Genomic DNA, 23992 nt, shown 5'->3' on the forward strand with positions numbered 1-23992 from the left:
CAAAAATGTCTGCATTCGTCCCGAAAAAACAGCATTTGCGTGAAGTCATGCTTCATTATTACCTTTTAAAAAAAATTGCAACGCTCCAAGGAGTAGGAACAGGAATAATTGGGCCTAGAGCACACAAATCCCTAACACTAAGTACAGATACCACGATTTTCCATGCGGAGCTCTTCGCCATAATGGAAACAGTGGAAATCATATCCAAAAGAGGGTTCGAGAGAGTACAAATTGAAATACTTTCGGACAGTCAATCGGTTCTCAAAGCCTTGAGTAGCTTCACATTCAAGTCAGAAGTCCTAATGGAGTGTAACAATGCACTCAACAAACTGGCCAATCATAATCATGTCTCACTGATTTAGGTACCAGGACATGAGGTACACGAAGGAAACGAGAAGGCAGACTTTTATGTCAAAAAAGGGGCAAAAGGGCTATTTATTGGACTAACCCCGGCTTTAAAAAAAAATATATAGAAACAAAAATTGTCCAAACTAAAATCAGGGAACACTGGAACGGCACAAGCGGCCTTAATCACTCCAAAAAGGTCACTTTACCTGTAATAAACACTTTAACACAATAGTGTTACCTAGTACAAGATCATGTAGGTTCTGATGTGATGAAGAGGAGTCTACGGAACACTTAATTACCAACTGTGAGGCGTTAGGCCACATGAGAATCCTGGGCTCGCACCTACTAAGGGAGGAAGACCTACAATTGCTCCCTCCTAAGGAGCTGGTTCGATTCCTCGGAATACTATGTCTAAACAGTTGGATGTTGACAGATCAAACGTCGGAAAACGTTTGCCCGCGATTGGAATAGTCCAGAAAGCAGTTAACTGCGTGCCACGTCAATTGAAGGAGAAAGATATCGAGAGAAGTTTGGTGACGTATAAGATGCTTCTTGAACAACAGAAAAGAAAAGGTTTTCTACATAGCATCGTCACTGGCGATGAAAAATGAATCTATGATATTATGACAACCCTAAGCGTCGAAAATGTTGGAGCTTGCCAGGTGAACCAGATCCATCGACATCCAAAACAAAAATAAAATGCATGCTTCAAAGGTTATGTTGTGCATCTGGTGGGATCAGAAGAGTGTCATCTATTATGAACTCCTTAAACCATTTGAAACCAGAAACCAACTGGCGATCGTTACCGAGTGAAGATAATGCGTTTCAATCGAACTTTCAAAGAAAAGTGAACAGAATGGGAAGGTAGACATGACAAACTGATTTTGCTGCATGACAACGCCAGGCCACACGTTGCTAAATCGGTCCAGAAATATTTAGAGAGACTGAATTGGGAAATCTTGCTCCACACGCCGTATTTGAGAGACATTGAACCTTCGGATTACTATCTGTTCCGATCAATGCGGTCAACCCTTATTGGAGAGCGGTTCGCTTCTTACGAGAGCATCGCAAACTAGTTCAATGAATGGATCAAGTCAGAATAACCGGAATTTTCCGTCAGCGGAATCCGTATGCTGCCTGAAAGATGGAGTAAAGTTGTAACTTCCAATGGCACATACTTCACATAATATCATGGATTATTTAATATTTAATTGTTTAAATAATTCGTCTCTTTGGTTAAGAAAAAACGGACACTTATTCCCATACCCAATATTTTAAGTTATTTTTCACTCATTTTTTTCGTTTTATTTTATTTTTAAATTTATCTTTATTTTATTTAATTTTGCATCTGTTATTTTTATTGTACCTAATATCATTTTATATTATATTTTATTTTAATATTATTATATTTTTAATTTTATTTTATTATTAAAATTTATTTTTTCAATTTTTTTTGCTTACGTTATTTTTTTATATCGCTTTATTTATGTTACTTGATTTTTTATTTATTTTATCTTATCTTATCTTTATTTTATTTTAATTCTTTTTATTTCCAGTTGTTTTCCTTTAATTTTTTTATTTCATATTGTTTTTAAATATTTTTAAAATAATTTTTAGTTTGTTTGTTTCATTTTTTTAAATCATTTTATTTCTGGTTTTACTTGGTTTTATATTTATTTTATCTGATTTTAATTAAATTCATTTTATATCATATTTTAATTCAACACTATTATATTTTTATTTTATTTTTCACTTTTTTATATTATTTGGTTTATTTATTTTATTTTATTTCATTTTTGAATGTTTTTTAATTTATTTTTATTTTATTTCACTCAATTTTATTATTTTAATTTTATATCATTTCATTTATGTTTGTTTTTTGATTTTTTATTTATTTTATCTTATTTTAATTTTGTTTAACTTCTTTTTATTTCCAGTTATTTTCACTTAACTTTTTAATTTATTTTATTTTCGAATATTTTTAAACCTAGATTTATCTTATTTATGTTAGTTTTATTGCATCTAATTTCATTTTAGGTTATATTTAATAATTTTAATAATTTATTTTATTATTATCATTATTTAATTTCAAGGCCGCGACACACGAGCTAGCGTTACGAAAAACCGTCACGAAATGTATAAGCCTACGGCATACAAGCTATTCTCTTTCTCCGCTTTGTGCGATGCTTCGTGGTCTCCCCACTCTGTAGATACACATGCGCGTGATATTACAGGGGCTAGGAGACGCAGACGCCTAGACACGTAGAAAACGACGCGGATTTGTGTAGTCCACGTGTTCATTAAAACTAATATTATAATTAAATAATATTTAATATTTAAATATATATTCAGTGAAAGTGAAGTTAAAATTTGCAAATTAATTTCCAGTTAGAACAGGTAAAAAAACAGGATAAATTGTTATAAATATACTATGTTAAATTTAGTATCTATACGACGAAATTAAATATCAGTATATTGTGATTATGAAAGATCTATCTTACACAGTTCACAGGTACTGTTGAGGAAAAACTGCTGTGCCTTACTAAACCCGATTTGACACCACTAATTTGAGTATTTGTAAGTATAATTTTATAATAGTTATATTATTGTTTGAAAACTCTTGATCAAGATTCAATGTATACAACAAAGAGAAGGATTGTCAATATACTCTTTTAATTGTCAAAGTCTACGTACTCATGCTACTAACGTATTGAATCCAGTTATGGAAAAATGCAATGTGATAGTTTTTCATGAGACTTTGTTGCGTGAAGACGAGGAAAACAGTTTACCGAATTTTAACTGCATCAACCAGTGTAAAAGAAGTAATGTTCGAACCGTGAATGTCATCACACCACACTTACGATTTACAGCTGTACAGTCAACATCAAATGCAGCTATAGCAGAAGATGTCGGTGATATTTACATTTCTGTGTGCCGTGCGATAAATGGACAAAACATAGTAATTGTGGGTGTCTACATACCTCCGAATTCATATAGTAACGATATTATCGTGTTTTTACATGGTTTGTTATTAAGATACACTCGTGATGGTGGTAAACTTCTTCCTCAACGCGACGATCTGAAACCTCTCATATTAACTGGAGATTTCAATGTAAATTTTGCATCGGACACTTCCATGAAATTAATAGAATTTTTAGAACATCAACTGAATTTACAAATGAGCAATGACCGCTATATTTCAACAACAAAATCAGAAACAACGATAGATGCCGTATTTTCTCGCTATATCGACACAATCGAGTCAAGAACATATGTATTATATATACCCTATTTCAGTAACTACAAACCGATTGTATCCTTTGCTGCTATTGCACCATCAATACAAAATGTGCAGGCTATTGAAGCACGGACTAATGTAAAAATTTCGGAAATAAATGAATATTAATATTATCCACTATTATTGTATGTAATTTTGTAAAAAATCATTTCAATCCTCATTAAAATATTTAAATTTAATCCAGAAATTAAGAAGTTTCATTTCACTTTTTTTATTTTTAAATATTTTTAAATTTATTTTGCGTGTTATTTGTTATATTGCTTTATTTTTGTCATTTGATTTTAGATTTATTTTATCTTTTTTTAATTTTTTTTTTATTTTTAGCAATTTTTCACATATATTTTTCATTTGATTTTATTTTTGAATGTTTTCCAATTTATTGTTACTTTATTTCATTGTATTTCTGTTGTTTTTCTTGTAACTAATTTCGTTTTATATTATTATTATTTTTTTTTTTTTTTTTTAATATTGTTATATTCTTTTATTTTATTTTATATTTTAATTTATTTCTATTATTCATCATTTTCATTCATATCATTTTATCTGGTTCTTTATTTATTTTATCTTATTTTAATTTTGTTTCATTTCTTTTTATTTTATGCGATTTTCTTTGATATTATTTTTGTCTTTTTGTCTATATCATCCACAAGTGTAATAAATTGTTTCTATGTTGGGAATACGCACTTAGTAAATATGTATACCCGTTTAATTGGCAAGAAATCGCAAATTCAAGTCCCGTTCTAGTTCACTTCTCAATAACCGTTTGGCATAGTGCCCCGCTTGCGATTAAAACGTGTTGAACTAAATACTCAAGGGAGACCCCATTACTTTTAAGTAGCTACAATAATAGATATTTCGTAGACTAATTTGTATGTTTTAAAATTGTGAAATGGTGTGAAATGGAAAAGAAAAAGTAGTCCTATAGAATTGTAGGTATATGAACAAGCAAATATGTATAGGTATATGCTTGCACAAACATATATACATAGTAAATATTGGGTACAAAAGTAAAAAAAAACCCAAAGTGATTGCTATATATATATTTTGCACTCCATTACCTATTCACACAAACAAATTAATTTGTATTTACTTTAATCGCTTCTGCGTACATTTTGCGTCAAAGCCCTTTCGGTCGAGCACTTACTCGCAATCACCTGTCCTCGAGTAAGTCCGCCCGATTCATTTGCATTTCACTTGTTATACATTGCAATTCAAGTGCGAAACTAAGCGAGAAATGACGGAATTGTTTGCGGTTAAAATAATGGCGAAATTCATCTAGTAGAAGCTGCTTTGCACTGTAGGTGGTTGTGCAACAATTACAAAAATCAATGGGCTTTCGCCTCTTCTTTTTCTTATGAAATGAGGCCTAAGATATTTTAATCGGCTTCAAATAACAATTGTAACATTAAAGGAAGTATTTCTATACTTACGAGGTGTATTTAAATAATAAAGTGAATTTTCATTTTTCTCAAAAAATTTTATTTATTCATAAATTTCTGTTTTATCTCCTTCAATTAGTCCCCCTCGGATATAATACATTTGTCCTAGTGTTTTTTTTCAATCCTCGAAGCATTCTGATATGCACTTTTTAGTACAGGGTTGGCCATCTTAAACTGACCCATGTGATTATTAAAAAAATATGGAAAAAGAAACATTTTTTTGTGTTTCATTGTGAAAAACATTTAATTTAGTTCAAGGAGATTCGTTTACATCACTTTTTGAATATGATATCGCGCAAGTGGTCACCCTTAGCTCGTATAGCGTAATGTGCCCGTTTTTCGGCGTTTTCCATAGTTTTGGCCAGCGTCTCGGCCGATATGGCGGCTATTTCCCGTCGGATATTGGCCTTAAGTGCGCCTAGTGTCTTTGGCTTGTTGACGTAAACCTTAGATTTCAAATTACAGTAAAAAGTTATAGGGTTACTCAAAGGGTCAGTTTAATATGGCCAACCCTGTATGTCCTTGAGCTCTCTCAGCGATTCTGTTTTTATCTCCTCAATCGCAATTTTTATCTCCAAACCGTCCTTTCATGGTTCTCTTCAATCTTGGGAACAGAAAACAGTCGCAAGGAGCCAAATCTGGTGAATACGGTGGCTGACGCATGATAACGGTGTTGTTTTTGGACAAATAATCTCTCACAAGTAAAGATGAGTGAGCAGGTGCATTATCATGACCCAAAATCCCTGCATTTTTTCACAATTCCGGACGTTTCTTTCATAATACTTCACGCAAACGGCACATAACTTTAGAGTAATACTCCTTATTTACCGTACGACCTTGTGGTAAGAACTCCTGATGCACTACGCCATGGTAATCGAAGAAAACATTTAATCGAGCTTGGCGAGTTTTTTTAGTATTAGCTCTCCTGGACTCTTCCATTGGGACGATTGGGCTTTGATTTCAATGGTTATGACACATACCCATGATTCATCACCAGTTATGACCCTTTTAAGCAAATTTGGATCATCGTTGACGTCATTTAACAATTCCTGAGATGCTTATGCGACGTTGCATGGCATGAGCCAACCGATATGCCAATATGCCGACATCCTCAGCAACTTCTCGAACTCTGTCGACGATTCTCCATAACAATTTTCTTCACTTTCTCAACATTTTCATCGGTTGTTGATATGCTGGGGCGTCCAGGGAGTGTGATTCGAATGGTTATCTGGAAAGAAAGTAAATGTTCGAGGTCGAGCTTTTCTATGTTTTAAGCGAATATTCTTTGTTACACAATGTGGCTGCAGATTTTGGCAGTAACAGGAAAGTGATCGCTCCTGAGTTTAAGTGCTCATTATCGTAAGCAAAGCATTCGTCCCGCACTGTCTGATCGATTTGATAACTCTCTGTAAATGCGTGTATTTTTTTTTAGGGTCCGTAAAAATCAGACAATTTTTTTGCGGAGATTTTGAAAAATTTAATTTTTGACTGAGTCCGTTTGTCTTCTTGTCCACTGTACCGGGAAATACAATAAATTTGATAGGGATTCTGGGAGTCTTGCACTATAAACGCAAGTGCCTGTTTTAATAGTTTTTCTTGCCCTTACCCGTCCATAGTGTACAGGTCGTGCTAACATTTGGCCTCACGAGGATATTTATATGAAATTTTAAATAAATGATATATCAATAAAAATGCTTTTTATGAGCCTACACCTAAACAAAAACTATAGTTCGCTCATATTTTCAGAGAATTCATGCGCTCGTAAATACCATTTTTAAACTACGTCAATTATTTGCATAAAATTGTTTGGACATTATTTCATTGCTCGCGAGTTGCCACTTTCATTACCATATTATTACCCAGACAGCAACTAATTAGCGATTACGGATAATAACATCCTCCAATCCTAAAAACTAAACCGGTTTTTATTTTTCTTAATATTACGGCATTGTTTTAGTATCCGAGTTGTTGTAAATAATAAATATTAAAAAAAATTGCACTGCACAGGTGACTTAAGCGAAACAAAAAGGTCAAAACCATTTACATGGGAAATGTAATTGCATACGAGGGCCATCAAAAAGGCTGTATTTATTTAGTTGGAGAAAATTATTAGCATATTTACAGTTTTTTTTTATTTTTAATTTTATTTTTAATTTGCAATATTTTTTATTTCCTCTATACAATCTATTCTTTTAAACTTTTTTATCCATAGTTTGTAGATTCAGCTTTAAACATCTTTAAGGGGGGCCTCTTATCACTCGGCTTCAAAAAATCTATTTTTTTTACTGCAATCGATAGATGTATTATAGGAGAATATGTCCTCAAAATTTTATAGCGGCATTCAAAGTGATTTCGGAGTTACAGGGCTGTGTACCGTCCCTCGTGTGAGTATACTGTCTACCTTCTGAAAACTTTGAAACACGTTTTCTCAAAACCATGTTTTTGAAAATGGCGGGTAAGACTTATAAAAACGACGAAAGTTATGGTTTCAAACCGATAATCTATCTAAAGATAATTAAAATTCGCAACTAATTAACTAACAAAATACAAAAGAAAAATCATTTTTTAATGTTATTTAACACCTTTTTTGAAAAAAATAGCGAAAAAAAGCACTTTCTTTTCAATAATTAATTGTGTGTTCATTTTTTCATATTTTTATACAAGAGTAGTCTATTATATGCGGAAAAGCTCGCTAAATAAGATAATATTTTTCTTTTGAGTTTTTTACTAGCGCGAAACCAGAAGCTGTGCGAGATCCCTCTTTAATCATGCCTTCAAATAAATGCAAAGGATTATTCCTGTGTGTCGCTTTTTTCGCCTCGAAAAAAAATTGAGAAAAAACACCTTTTTTTGAAGCCACTGATAAGAGGCCCCCTTAACGATTGTTTACTCTGGCAAAAAAGAAATTTCTTAATGTCTTGTTAACGAATATATGCCAATCAACTTCTGCCAGAGCTTACCAGAAGATAAGCTGCCGATCAGCTGACAACCAACCATCATGTAAAAAATATTCAGTAACTTAATTTCCGAGAATTCTCTCTCAATGAGAAAAATATCAAAAAAAAGTGCATGAACGCAAATCCAGTAACGATTTGCAAGTTTGACGAACAGCTGATTAAATTGTTGGCAGGAAAAATCACAAAAATTTAAAATTTTTTCACTTCCGCACAATTTTGTTGCCACATCCTCGTTCCCAACTTGTTTAATGGTCATTTTACAGCATGACTATACCCAGTCTGTACGGTTTAAGAACCCTATTAGGTTGTTGACGTCTAAGCCAGACAGTTGTTCGAGACTCTCGAACAGCGTTTTGCCCAGCGTTAACATTTTGTCCTTCCATAGGGCAGGACATTCACAGAGGAAATGGAAGATTGTTTCCGTTTTCTCCGGTTGTTTACAACTGTGGCAGTATGTGTTGTGAGGGATGCCCATTTTGGCTGCTTGTTCTCCGACAAACCAAAAGCCAGTTTTGACTGCAGTTAGCCTCCACGTGTCCCATCGTTTCATGTTTATTAATGTCAACGATTGCTTGAGGTTGTAGGTGGGCCATAACGTTCTGCTGATTTTGCATTTCGTCTGGTCTCTCCATCTACAATCCGCGACTCGGAGGTATTTTAGGGAAATTGTACTCTTGACTGCACCTAATGGTGTGAATACTGATTCTGCAAGAGCGTTATTCGTGGCAGACCCCCCTCTTGCCCAGTTTATCTGCTTTTTCGTTACCTTCAATATTCCGATGTCCCGGGACCCAGTTTAAGGTAACATTGTGGTTTTCACTCAAGATGAAAAAGCTATTCCTACTTTCTTCCACCATTTAGCCTAAATGCGCTCATGGTTGCCGTCTTCTTGTAGGTCTATTGGAATAACGTGTACCAGTGCGTTGAGGGCCTCCCTAGGACATGATCTGATTGCACCGACCGTTACGGCAGAGGCTGATCTTCGTATTCTGCCGAGTAATTTGGTATTGTAATCTCTCCCTAGAGCTTTCTCCCAAACTACCGATCCATACGATAAAATTGCTCGCATAACCGCCTTATAGAACGTATGCTTAGGTTGAATACCCCATCTTCTTCCAAGCATACGTTTACAGGCATATAAAGCAATTTCAGCTTTCCTTACCCGTTCTTCGAAGTTTGGAGTCCAAAATTACCCTAAGTACTTTGCACTGGGTGAAAGTGAGAGAGTTTGTCCGTTAATATTTGGTAGAGTAAAGATTGGTAACTTATATCTGGTGGTAAAAAGCATGAGTTCTGTTCTACGCGGATTTAAAATTAAGCCATAGCCTGTGGCCCAAGAATTAAGCTAGCCTAATGCCCTTTGAATGATCCCCCTGGTCGTATTAGGACACAGTCCTGACGCCATTAGCACCACATCATCAGCGTACGCCACTGGCGTACACATAACCAAAGAAGTGGAGATAATACTCCCCCCTGTGGAGTACCCCTATGGACTCTCTTATGAGAGTTATGCTATATAACCCATGTTAGCTTCGATGATCTTTGTTTCTAGCATAGATATGATCCAATTGCTGACAAAATTTTCCATCCCAAAGTCTATTAACACCTTTTGAATAGCATCAGTGCTAACATTATTAAAAGCGCCCCGTATGTCTAGAAAAGCTGCCATGGTATACTGTTTGTTTACTAGGGACCCCTCTATTGTTCGGATTACCTCGTGAAGCACTGTCTCCGTCGATGTAAGCATGCTATGCAGTTGATAAACTAGAACTCTCCAGCGATTTTCTAATGTGCATATCTAAAAGCCGTTCAAAATTTGTTCAAATGGAAGGATGACAGACTGATTGGCCTAAAGACTCTAACAAGTTTCCAGCTTAAAAGGTGAGAATGATTTGATTGCGGGTGCAACCTTCTCTTTCGTTCCTATTACATCGACAAGAAGCTGTGGGTCATATCGGCTCTGCCGGATTCTCTCAACATCACTGCCATGAGCGCTACATCCCGGAAAATGAGTATTTGAAAGAAGCTCTAGAGATTCTTCTGCCGTAGAAGTCCAAGTAGCATCTGGCCTCTTGACCCAAGAAGCCATTGAATGATCTTTGAATAAAATGCGGGCAAGCCTCTCAGAATCTCTGGTAGATTCGAAAGAAGAACAGAAATCTCTACAGCTCTCTTTCTGGCTGCCTGTGCTGCAAAAGATATTAGAAATCTTCCTAGCCATGGAATCATTTCATATGAATTGTAGTTTTTCATATTTGGATTCAACTAACCTGACATCAGCTGCCTGAAAATTAAATTATTATTTCAATCCATCATTCGGTTAAGTTGCCATCATTAAAAGGCAATATTAACCGGTGAGTGCAGGAATAGCCATAAAATTATGCTTTTGAAGATTGTGAATTTCGACATTAACAATAATTCTTCAGTCTCAAGTAATAAACATTTATTGATTGACCTGAATGACAGCTAACATTTCAGATAAAGGGTGTCCGGTGGCAGAATTATGAAGTAAAAGAATCACTAATGATGAAAGTTTATCTAAATAACTAATACAAAGAAAACAAGTACAGGGTTTATAATTTTTTTTTTTTTTGGATTATTTCCTACAAATTTCCACCGTTACGTTGGGTACACTCTTGGAATCTGCTTCCGTACTCCATGCCACTCTGCCATTGGAGGCACAGCGGCATGGCGCTGAAATCATGTGGTTGAACTAAAGGTAGGGTTCTGTAATTGTTGACGGAAAAAATAGTCGTTTAGCATGCGGTGGTAAGATACACCGTCCACAGAAATTGATTGGCCCCGACGATTTCCAAAAAAATATGGTCAAATTATTCCACTGCTTGTCAATGCACACCCAACTGTCACTTTGGAACTGTGAAATGGTGAAGTATCTTGATTGATGTTTTAATAGTGGGATCTGTCCTTTAGGTGACCAATAACACTACACAAGATAGTGTTTACCGTACGAAATCGCTCCTGTCTTGTCTTGCCGAAATTTGTAAGCAAATTTTAATCGATAGTTTTAAGTGCTTGCACGATTTGAATTTTGAAGGGGTGTAGTCTAAGATCCTTTCTCAGTATTTCAAGCACAATAGATAGTTTTTGGAAACCCCAAAGTAACCGTTCTCTTGCGCACGGACTGACCCGGATTAACATGCAAACTTGTAGCGACGAGCTCAATATTTTCATTTCAGAGCCCGAAACCTTGGCACCCATGAACGAATGAAATCTTCATGTAAATGTCGAATGTTGTAACAAATTGTACGGCGAGCTTGACTTACATTTTCAAATATTACATGGTTTAATTTAATCTATAAATTCATTTGGTTGAACCGCTTTTTGTTTTTGTTGATAAATGCAAGACAGCTGATCGTTCATTTTGAAATCACTAGAAGTACTAGTACTACAACTTCCGACTAGGAACAGTTGCTCAGTTCATCTCTCTCAAAAGTATTGCCAGATAGAGATTTCTTCAGTAAAAGAACGACTTATTGTAGATTAGGTTAGGTTTTCGTGGCTATCGGCTTAGAGTAGCCAACTCTGTACCACTGTCCACCAGAGGCGTAGCGAGGGCGAGGCGAGTGAGGCGGCCACCTTAGGCGCCAGACCGAGATGGCGCCGAAATCTTACGGATATAATATATAATTTTTTTTCGTGGTACTAAATTGTCACCTTGCCTCGGGCGCTGAAAAAGCTCGCTACGCCTCTGCTGTCCACCATCACGGGAACCTTACTGTTCATTTTTCATGGAACCAGTTAGGTTCGCTTATGAAGAGAAGGATAGTATAGTATTTTCTTAACAACCTTGCTCTACTTCTTGCTAAGGCTAAACAATTACAGAGGAAGTGTTCTACTGTTTCTTCCTCTTCCTCGTATCTACAACTTCTGCGATATTCATGCGAAACTACTCCTAGCCTAGAATAGTGCCTACCTAACAGCCAATGATCGGTGGCACAAGACACGACCTTCGAGATGTTCTCTCTTGAAAGGTTGAGCAATTTTCCTGATCTTTTCTTATCTATTTGCGGCTAAATTAAGGGGTTATATACCTTGTGGTCCGGTGAAATTAGCGAAAGTTGGGTTTTTTTTTAAAGATATGTAGCAATAATTTTATTGTATAAAAGTTTTTATTATTGGATATTACAATGCTTAAAGAAAAAAAAAAGGCTTCGTTTGTGTAAAAATATTTAAAAATGGCGGAGTTATGGCGTTTTCCCCCAAGACCCTTGTTTTGGAAGAGGCTTGCGGTGGACGCGATTCAAGTCCACCAAGTCAACTGAAATCAAAAAATCGAAAAGATTTCATTAGTATAGGGTTATATCTTCTTAGTGAACGATCAATATATTAAATATTTTGATTTTTGTGAAAATAGGAACATGTTTTTAAAAAACTCCACTTCTACAGTCCTAAAATTGGCATTAAAAAATTCATATCTGCAAAATAAAAATTTATACATAAAAAGTTTATCGTTCACTAAGAGGCGACATCAATTACGAACAATTTAAAAAAAAATTATAAAAATCGGTTGAATACTTTTTTTGCAATCGCGTCCACCGCAAAAGCATTTTTGGAAAAACACGTTTTTGAGATAATCGCGTTTAAAGTTTCAAGCGCCGCATGAGGCCGTACGCTCAGGACGTGACGACGCACAATTTAAAACGCTGTAACTTTCGATCTATTGCTCAGATCTCTATGAAATTTTTGGAAAATGTTCTCAAGGGATTGTACTTTACGATAAAGAAATAAAATTTATTTTGATTTTTTTGAAAAACACAAGCTATATAACCCCTTAACCTGGTTGTAACGACAGTACTTTCTTCTCTCCATGACCTATTGGTCGCCGCAGCCGAATGGATTGGTGCGTGACTACCATTCGAAATTCAGAGAGAACGTAGGTTCGAATCTCGGTTAAACAGCAAAATTAAAAAAAAAAATTTCTAATAACGGTCGCCACTCGGCAGGCAATGGCAAACTTCCGAGTATATTTCTGCCATGAAAAAGCTCCTCATAAAAAATATCTACCGTTCGGAGTCGGCTTGAAACTGCAGGTCCCTCGATTTGTGGAAAAGACGCACGCTACACATAGGAGGAGGAGCTTGGCCAAACACCCACAATGAGTTTACGCGCCAATTATATATCCATATATATGACTTATTGGCCTCCTGGAGACTACTTGATGCGCAAGTTGCCATAGGAATCCCAATATTGCCTCTGTTTTCAAGCAGGGGAAGATTAGTAACATTTCTGGCTAACTCATCGGGCTTGCAGTTTCCTTCAATATCCCTATGTCCCGGAAGCCATATAAGACTGACCTTGCAGATGGTGCTAATATCATTTAGAGCTGCCAGGCATTCCCTACCAACCTTTAATCTTAGTATAACTGCCTCCATTGATTTTATTTATTTATCGTAGTTTTTGTTAAGGCGTGCGTGTTAAGGTACACAGTTACCTCCTTTATGACTAAGACTTCTACCTGGTAGACGCTACAGTAGTCCGGAAGTCAGAGAGATAATTCTAGTCCTAATTCTTTTGAAAAAACTCTATGGCCTACTTTATTTTCTAGCTGGGATCCATCCATGTGAAAATTGAAAACAGTTGCCATTTCCCCCTTATCATAGTGATACTTATTACTATCATCTGGCTCCAGATCCTATTTCATTCTTGGAGCCATCGGTAAAAAAAATATCCGTCAAACCTCCCTGAATGCATTCTGAATTGCTCCATTGACATCAAACTTCCTTCCAAATGAAACTATGGGTCGTCAGGTCGTCTTTAGTTGCCAGAAACAGCGGATACTCCTCAGATAGTAGGTTCAATATTTCTCTCTTCCAATTTCCGTTTTGTCGTGAACAAGCCTATGGTTGTTTTGTTCGGATCAACGGAAAGACCTTGTCTCATGCACCAGCCATCGATTTTGTCCAGAATCCTCTGCACTTTCGTGCAAAGCCTCCTTAGGGATTTACCCGATGTTAGCGCACAGACGTCGTCCGCATATGCTTGGACATGAAAACCGAGTTGCTGCATCTCCACTAGTAAAGAGTCTACGATCAAGCACCACAAAAGCGGAGAAAGAACACCCCCATGGAGACATCCTTGCTTGGCTCTGGCGGTGATTAGTTCGTCACTGTTCTCACCAGCGGTTAACAGCCTCTCAGAGCAACTACTCATAGTATGTAGTGTAGAGCCGTGGCCAAACCGGCGGGTTCTCCATTGCGCCATACTATTAAGTCAAAGCGTTGAAGCGGCGACCATGTGTTTTCCTACCAGATTTAAAGCAGACAAGTTAACTCGCATTTCCAGTGTTTTATTAGGGGTGGTCCTTAAAGCGCCAGTGACGACTTCTTGTAAATTCTGATTAAATCCTATGAACCGAACTCGTAAAGGAACAGACTAGGTATTTACGCTGTTTACTATGGAGGTAATATCCTTTACCGCAATTATATTTGCCACGTCACTGCTGTTTCAATACAAGTGGACTTTAGAGTGTTTGTTCCCAGGAGATATGTACTTTGTTTCGTCATTCCCCACTGCTGTAGGTAAGACCAATTTCAGACCAATTTTCCGAGCAGCTGAGGTTCGATATCGCCAAAAAACCTTGGAATGTTGATTTTAAGTGGATCCTTAGTTTATACCCATGGAAAGAAATCGTTTAACCTTAGATCATACGTTTGGTGAGTCAAACTCATTAATCATTCGATCTTCGATCCTACAATAACCTGATTATGCCACACAGAAGAACATTTATGTTGAATCTAAAAAAGAACGTAGCGCACGCCAAGTTTCATGAACTGAACTACGGTTTTCAAAATGAAGTTGCTATGGCTGCATCGATTCATTTTGATATGACAAAACTGCCATTTATCGAAATGGTCGCCACTCGCAAGAGTTTTGCTAGCTTAAAAGTCAAGTCTCTAAACCAAACACCCTTTACCACTTGAATATATGTAATGGCAAGAGAAGCATTCTGATGCCTGTAATGGCAAAGTCTCTGGTACAAAGCAAATCTCGTATGCTAATTTGTTTTGATTGAAAGCCTTAGCAATGTTTAACAGAGTGTTGAAATATCTATCAGTTGCGCAGCGAGCTTACAAAATCCAAAGTCTATATTCCACACATCAAGTTGATGATTAAAGCCCAAACGCTGTGAGCCGACTGTTCTTTGCCCTTTCTAATGTAGATATGCATACATAAAACGTGATTTATATTTCAACACGTATTTAAATTTAATTATAAATTTATCGGCGCTCATCGGAACACACAGATATGCTTACGTAACGTCATACATATGGACAAATACGTACGTACGTACTATGTAGTTAGATTCACTTGAAAACGGGTATTTTAAATAAAATTGTTGACTGAATAGTATTTCTTGGAAAGTTTTCTGATTTTCATTGCGAATATAATAGAATAGCCTTTGGCCTCAGGTCGGGAAAAGATACTCGTACATTTTTAAATTAAGGTGAGATACAAAATGCTTTCGTAGATCTTAAGGGGGTGGTAGGGTTTAGCGCTAAAAAAAAACACTTTTTTTTTTAATTTTTTACAGAAATATGGCTTAAGATACTTTAATAAAATCAGTTGCATGTTATTGTACATCTTTTCAATAAGTTTTTAAAAAATATTAATAATTAAATTTTGGCAAATAAGCCCATGACAGAGTTTTTTTGGAGATATGTTTTTCGAGAGGTGCTCTGCGGTGCCAATCGGCATTCGTCATAGAATCATCTGAAACCAAAAAAGTCGAATTTTTCAGTTAAAGTATGACGTAATGCTCCCCCCCACATGAATAAAATTTTTTTTTTTTCATTTTTGTAGTTTTGGTGGCAAAAAAACGTAAAACGAGCATTTTTGGCGAAAAATTTCGCCATATTTGTATGTGAAAAACAACCTTAAAAAAAAAACAGTGTGGGGGGGAGGTATTTTTGATTTAGAAAGCGTGTGCCAAATTTGAAAAGAATAGGTTGAATAGTTTCGGAGTTGTGATTGGCACCGACTTTTAAGAAGTCGTTTCGGGAAAAACGCGTTTGAAAAAATGACTCTGAAAAATTATCTATGCTCCGCATTCGAGGTAGAGTGCCTACAAAGGCTATAACTTTGAGAGTTCTGCTCCGATCCACTTAAAATTTTGACACAACATTCTTGAAATGATTTACTATAAGATGAGTGAAGAAAAAAAATTTCGATTTTAAGACCGGGGCGTTTTCCTGTAATAACAAAGACGGTGACTGGTGACTGACATCCAGAGCAATCTTAAATTATGGAGGGAACACTTCTTGAACCTGTTAAACAGTGATAGCTGCGTCTGTCACAGAGAATGTGAAGATCCCGATACCCCGATCGTCGACGCTTGGAATTGACGTTCCGCTACCCGACCATGACGAGGTGAGAATAGCGATAACGCGGCTAAAGAACAACAAAGCCGCGGGCGCCGACGGACTGCTGGCTGAGCTATTTAAACATGGTGGCGAGGAGCTGGTAAGCTGCATGCATCAGCTCCTATGCAAAATATGGTCGGATGAAAGCATGCCTGCCGATTGGAATTTAAGTGTGCTCTGCCCAATCCATAAGAAGGGCGATCCTGCAATTTGTGCCAATTACCGCGGGATTAGTGTTCTAAACATCGCCTATAAGGTTCTAGCGAGCGTATTGTGTGAAAGGCTGAAGCCCACCGTCAACCAATTGATTTGAAAGTCTACCATCGACCAAATATTCACAATACGCCAAATCTTGGAAAAGACCCATGAAAGGAGAATCGACACACCCCATCTTTTCGTCGATTTCAAAGCTGCATTCGACAGTACGGAAAGAAGTTACTTGTATGCCGCAATGTCTGAATTTGGTATCCCCACAAAACTAATACGGCTATGCAAGATGACATTGCTCAACACCAGCAGCGCCGTCAGAATTGGGAAGGACCTCTCCGAGCCGTTTGATACCAAACGAGGTTTCAGACAGGGTGAATCGCTGTCGTGTGACTTCTTTAACCTGATGTTGGAGAGGATCGTACGAGCCGCAAAACTTAATCGCTCAGGCACAATTTTTTATAAGAGCGTACAATTGCTGGTGTATGCCGATGATATTGACATCATCGGCCTTAACAACCGCGCTGTTAGTTCTGCCTTCTCCAAACTGGATAAAGAGGCAAAACGAATGGGTCTCTGGCGGTGAACGAGGACAAAACGAAGTACCTCCTGTCTTCAAACAAACACTCGCGTATCGACACCCACGTCACTGTTGACAGTTATAATTTTAAGGTTGTAAAAGACTTCGTGTATTTGGGAACCAGCATTAACACCTATAACAATGTCAGCCTTGAAATCCAACGTAGAATCTCTCTTGCCAACAAGTGCTACTTTGGACTAAGTAGGCAACTGAGCAGTAAAGTCCTCTCTCGACGAACAAAACTAACACTCTACAAGACTCTCATCATGCCCGTCCTGACGTATGGCGCAGAAGCTTGGACGATGACAACATCCGATGAAGCGACGCTTGGAGTGTTCGAGAGAAAGATTCTGCGTAAGATTTTTGGACCTTTGCACGTTGGCAACGGCGAATATCGCAGACGATGGAACGATGAGCTGTATGAGCTTTACGACGACATAGACATAGCGCAGCGAATAAAGATCCAGCGGCTTCGTTGGCTGGGTCATGTCGTCCGAATGGATACAAATGCTCCGGCTTTGAAAGTATTCGATGCGGTACCAGCTGGTGGTAGCAGAGGAAGAGGAAGGCCTCCTCTGCGTTGGAAAGATCAGGTGGAGAAGGACTTGGCTTCACTTGGTGTGTCCAATTGGCGCCGGTTAGCACGAGAAAGAAACGACTGGCGCGCTTTATTAAGCTCGGCCAAAATCGCGTAAGCGGTTATCGCGCCAATTAAGAAGAGAAAAGACTTCGTTTATTTAGGAACCAGCATTAACACCGATAACAATGTCAGCCTTGAAATCCAACGTAGAATCTCTCTTGCCAACAAGTGCTACTTTTGACTAAGTAGGCAATTGAGTAGTAAAGTCCTCTCTCGACGAACAAAACTAACACTCTATAAGACTCTCATCATGCCCGTCCTAACGTATGGCGCAGAAGCGTGGACGAAGACAACATCCGATGCAGCGACGCTTGGAGTGTTTGAGAGAAGAATTCTGTGTAAGATTATTGGACCTTTGTACGTTGGCAACGGCGAATATCGCAGACGATGGAACGATGAGCTGTATGAGCTTTACGACGGCATAGACATAGCGCAGCGAATAAAGATCCAGCGGCTTCGTTGGCTGGGTCATGTCGGCCGAATGGATACAAACGCTCCGGCTTTGAAAGTATTCGATGCGGTACCAGCTGGTGGTAGCAGAGGAAGAGGAAGGCCTCCTCTGCGTTGGAAAGATCAGGTAGAGAAGGACTTGGCTTCACTTGGTGTGTCCAATTGGCGCCGGTCAGCACGAGAAAGAAACGACTGGCGCGCTTTGTTGAACTCTGCCAAAATCGCGTAAACGGTTATCGCGCCAATTAAGAAGAAGAAGAGATGATCATCTTTTCTGTCCCATATGAATAACAATACCATATGAAAGGGATATCGAAGCGTATTTTGGCTCCAAGAACAAACAATTTTTTGAGCAGAGAATTAAAAATTTGCCTAAACGTTGGGAAGACATTGTAAATAATGAAGGAAAATATATTATTGATCAATAAATACTTTAAACATCTTTTTTTTCTTTAATTTTAAAACCACCTTTAAAAAACGCAGAGAACTTATGGACTGACCTTTAAGAAAAAGCAAAAAACAAAAATTCAATTTTTTGAAAATTTTGACTATCACAAACCCATTAAATAATTCGTAACTTTGGCTAAGCAAGGATGCCCAATAAAAATTCCGAATATTCCAAATATAAATGTCATTTTTATTGTTGTAGTTTTTTTATGCCTAGAATTTCATACGCTAACGCAAAACATCATCCAGACATTTTGCTTAGTTGATATTCTCAGTACACATACATACATAATTTAAGTATTGTTTAATAAATTTAAACAAAATATTTTTACTTTGAGTACAGTGCATTACATTATGCTGAACGCATGAAGTTTTTAGCAATACACATTCGTATATATATTTTGTATTTGCTTTTTTATTATTATTATTTCACATTTAGCTACTTTCTTTTACATTTAATTCCATTTATACGTGCAAATTCTTCACAAACCATAAACTATTTTAAATTAAGTTCTCATTTTGATATTCACTTTTTATGTGTACAAGTGTATGTATGTATGTATGTACATATACATGCATTTAATATTAGATATATTTCCTAAGCTTTCCTTACGTTATTTTCTGTATTGTCGGTATAAAAACGTTTTGGGTTCTTGTTATGATTTTTACTTACAAAAATACGCGATACATAAATAAATAAATGTACTTCGAGAAGGAGCAAAATACACCTATGTATGTTGTATGTATGCAAGTATGTATGCATGTGCAAACAGAAATAATAGGGTGTGTTCATTTCGTGCGTGTGTTTGCACGCGCAATTCCGCATACAATTTAACTAACATTTTAAAATTACAATACTTTATTGTTTTTAACTTTGTATACAAATGTAAATCTTACTAAAAAAATTCTGATATGGTATATAAAATTTTTGCTATGCTTTCTTAATGTATTATAGTATGTATGTATGTATGTAAGTGTGTAGGGTTGTATGCATGTATGTACGTATGTACGTATGTTGCATTGTTGCAGTTTCACTAGTTATTGCTTACAATAAGGGTTTTGATTTTGCGCGTTCCTAAGACAAACGCATATAAAGTTGTGCAAAAAAAACTAAATTTGAACTTGTAAAAATATAAAATTTTTACCTTTTATAGGTTAGTAAATGTCTTCCAACAAAGTTCCCCGCATATATCGAGGTATAATGGGTATTTTTACTTATAGGCCTTATTATTATGAAAATTGCATATAAATAGGCAGTGCATAAGTTAAAAAATAAATAAATAAATAAAAAATAAATATATTTTGAAAACAAAAAAATACTAAAAATTTACTTTAAGTCTGCTTATGCACTTATAAAACACCCTTCATCACAAACTAAATATAACTAAACTTATTGGAGGGTTGATAAACTGCAGTGTATGCATGCAGTTTTAGGGAATTTCGCGTTAAAAACAGCCGGCTTCACTATTGCACTTTTTTCTTTTTCTTTTTTTTTGCTATGAAATGTTTGACATTAACAATCAGCCAGCTGCCAACCTGCTTTGCAAATATTCTGCATTTTCTTTTACGCTTTTGTGCATTTCTTGCGCATCTTCGTCTTTTTGGCGAAAGCATACCGCAACTGCCATCATTTTGGCCGTATCTTTTCATACATAAATTTTTGCAAATGCTTATTATCCGGCACCGTCAATTTGCGTTTATTGTATTCGAATTGTGCCAATGCGAATTCGTACAATTCATTTTCCATTTGCCAGATTTTCGATTTATGTATGGTATTGATCGTTTCGTCATTCGGTGCAATCTTCCATGACGTTTGGCGCAGATGTGATTTATTGGAATGTTGATAGTGTTCACGAAAACCGTGAAATATGCTGAAATTTGCCAGTAAAAAAGCAAAGTGTTTAATGAATAACTGTTTTATATATATATATTTTTTTTTTTTCTACTGCAAAAAGGGTATTTACCGCGGCAAAGAACGTTCAAGCATATCGACAAAATCTTCCATTTGCTCTGTCACGCCAACCAGAAAGTATTCGTTTACCAAATTATGTTTAGCTTGCCCCAGTGCCCATTCACTACCGGGCTCCCTATGAAAATTAATAAAAAATGATATAAAATATAGAGTGCATTAATAATTATTTGCTTGCCAGCACTCCGCTGCATGTCCGCAAAAGAATGGTATTTGCAGCCACATATTCTTTGGATCACAGTCTGGTTGCTTCGATAGCACGCATTCGTCGAAAGTCTATGATGGTAAATGGTACGCGAAATTATATGGTATGTGTAAAAGCTTCGTTTAAAAACTTATGTTGTACTTACAATTTTATTACCCGCTTTTTTACGTACTAAATTCGGACGATAATTATCACCATAGCGTAGAAAATAATAGTATGAAACTAACCTATCCAAGGGCTTACGAACTATATTAATGTATATAGGTTTGTGCGCAATTTGAAATCTGTAAATCAAGTGAACGCAATGTCAACGCTATAAATTAAAATTTATATATGCCATAATATTATAATTACTTGGAGAAGTCCAAAAACGCCATGTGACCATGATAGAGCGCTATAAAAAAAAAACAAGTTCAATTCAGAATCATAGGATGGGCTACATTACTTTACAATCACTCTTACCTGGCTTCATTTCGTGCCACTTGGTCACATTACGCACAAACGTTATCTGTCGAAAACCAAGTAAGTAATATTATTAATCATTTTTATCCATAATTTATAGTAATTAATTGATTTTCATCACCGCTACTCACCTGATTGGGCAGCGATAGCACATGCATATTTGCCGTCACATTTATATGCAAAACATGAAATTTATTACGTTTGCACAAATCATAAGCAATGTTAACAAAACTAGTGGAGCCCGTTTTTGGTACGCGGTTGTACAGCACTACTAGCTGCTCGTCATAATCGAAGTTATCTAATGTTAGTGTGCCTGAAAAAACGTTATCTGCATCTTTATTAGCAGCCACTGCTATTCTGCTCAACGGTTTGATGGCTGCAAGTAACACAAATATTTTGATTTACGTAAATATGTGTTTTTACAAACTTGCCTACATTTACACTCACCATTATTCCAGGTCTCTTCAATGCGAACCTCTGACGACCAAATGAACCAGTAAGCTCCTAACGCCACCAAACAAAGTGCACAGAATGCAAACCAATGCATAGGCTTCCAACCAATCAGCATTTTCTTCAGTTTCTTATGCCCACACAATAGCCACTTCATCATTATCAACAACAACACAAGATTTTCCTTCGGCTAAGATATGAGCAGCGCTGTATTGCGCTCATTTTCGTTGGCATTCGTATATTCGTGCTAAATTTAAACGCATTTATGTTAACTTAATTACTTAATCCTTGCTAAATTTAAACAATTTGTGATACGAAAGCAGCTGGTAGACTTGGGAATATGAAAACACCCTTTACTCGTTGACTACAAATGAAAAATTGTAACGTGATCAGCTGTTTCTGATTAAATAAATGACAGCATTACATACAGCGAGTTGCCGGACCAGGAATTTGTATTTAGAAATTTTATTTAAATGTTATCTAAAATCACGTTCACATATGCATTAATTAGCAATAAATCCACAAAATCAATCTACCCGTTCACACATGGTAGATTAACTGTAAAATTGACAATCAGTCAAAACTGTTTTGAAACGTTTTTCTTGTTGTTGTTGTAGAAGCATAACATTCCCCATACATATACGGAGAATGCTGCTGTGGTGATAGTCCTTGGCCAGATATAAATCCGGGTCGTTCCGGTTACGTAGAACCAACTGTGGTGGGAACGGGTCGTTCCGGTTACGTAGATCCGACTGGGAACGTTTTCTTCGAAGAAATTGCTTTGGTGGAATATTTTGGTTTGTTTAATTATTATTAACGATATGAAGAAAAGACAAGGAGAGGGGGTAGATAATTTAATTGCGCAATTGGCTGCTAGTAATAAACAGTTGGAGGAAATCCGTAAACGATGTTTACTGAGGTAACAAAAAATTAGGGTACGAATACGCATTCGAAATTTGATATTACATTTTTTAACAAATAATAAGAGGAGCAAGCGTTTATGGACACACGTTTTTTCTGTAAAAGGAGTGCATACAAACCTGTTTTCTTTGCCGGCATCCATTTTATTTAGTTTTTACATTGACATTTTTCCTTACAAGCGTAAAAATAATGATCTGTTGCACAGAAAACACAGGGTTGTATGTAAAAAAGTGTGCTAATAATCCAGGATTATTTTATAATCTCAAATTTCGGGAGAGAAATTTTATATGGGTGTAGTTTCGCTTTTTAATTACGGATTGGGAGTTAAGCACGAAAAAATAGATACTCTACTTATATGTGAACGTACTTGAAGGCAGAATATTTGGTGGTTATTAAATTTAAAGACCACAGAGCAAGAGTGAACTCTCAAGAAAAAATTTCTACCGCCATATGCAATGCTCTAATTAGTGTTCTCGTTGACCGAATTCGAACTGTGCGACAAACTTAGTGAGCCTTGAAAGTTGTGGAAGAATTATTCGTTAAAAACAAAGCTTAAAGATTATAATGAGGGCCACTTATAAGGCTATCACAATGGGGCCGTTGCGGCAATTTGACGAACGTGACGTGTAAAACCCACAGCACGTACGCGACAATGTAAGTATTGAGGCATATAAACCAAAAAACATCTGCTGTTTTTCTTGTCGTGAAAGCAAATATTATATTTCATTGTGTATAGATAGGTTGTTGTTGGCTAGGAAATTATTCAAATGAACAAAAAAGAATTTATGGTAGTAGAAGACGATGGGTGCAACCATAACTTCAAGATGGGGCCGCACACTCATTTTTCAGGACCACTTGGTTAAGCCTAGCCTTTTCTCTACTCTTTTAAACTCTCATAGAAAAGACAAGGGTTTATTTTTATCGACTTAATTAATTTAAATCCCATTTATTTGCTGCATTTAATTTGATATAAACAAAAGAACACCATCGATACAAATTTGCGCTGTACACAAATTTTCTTCCTTGAGCAGTTGCCGTTTTCGCCTTACTTTGCCGTATGGCACGTGTGTGGCGCCGTCGACTCAAATACACATAATCTATTTTGCTGTTAGTCAAATTTGCTGCCGCAACGAACGAAACGGACACATTGTGACGGACCTACAAGGAACGCCCCTGAGGCAAAGTCCTTGATAAGATGTAAATCAAAATCCATTTAAACTATTTTTTTTTTTTTGTAA

The 23992-nt window shown here is 36.5% G+C and overlaps 2 protein-coding genes across 2 annotated transcripts in view; both read right to left on the reverse strand.

Annotated features, from left to right (window-relative positions):
• LOC129247622 (alpha-tocopherol transfer protein-like) overlaps nucleotides 1-4346 on the reverse strand; it is a 62359-nt gene extending 58013 nt beyond the window's left edge. Inside the window, exon 1 of the mRNA XM_054886812.1 lies at nucleotides 4331-4346. The gene's annotated coding sequence lies outside the window, so the exon portion shown is untranslated. The remainder of the gene's footprint in view (nucleotides 1-4330) is intronic.
• Nucleotides 4347-20267: 15921 nt separating this feature from the next.
• Nucleotides 20268-22189, reverse strand: LOC129248487 (heparin sulfate O-sulfotransferase). The gene is made up of 8 exons (XM_054888045.1): nucleotides 21831-22189; nucleotides 21515-21759; nucleotides 21384-21429; nucleotides 21276-21315; nucleotides 21067-21205; nucleotides 20895-20992; nucleotides 20712-20834; nucleotides 20268-20618 (listed from the first exon to the last, which is right to left on the reverse strand). Exons 1-8 carry the CDS (start codon nucleotides 21991-21993, stop codon nucleotides 20375-20377), a joined length of 1098 nt encoding a protein of 365 aa, XP_054744020.1. The 5' UTR covers nucleotides 21994-22189; the 3' UTR covers nucleotides 20268-20374.
• Nucleotides 22190-23992: the final 1803 nt, after the last annotated feature.

This window comes from Anastrepha obliqua, chromosome 5 (genome assembly GCF_027943255.1).
Source record: "Anastrepha obliqua isolate idAnaObli1 chromosome 5, idAnaObli1_1.0, whole genome shotgun sequence".
Classification (NCBI taxonomy): domain Eukaryota; kingdom Metazoa; phylum Arthropoda; class Insecta; order Diptera; family Tephritidae; genus Anastrepha; species Anastrepha obliqua.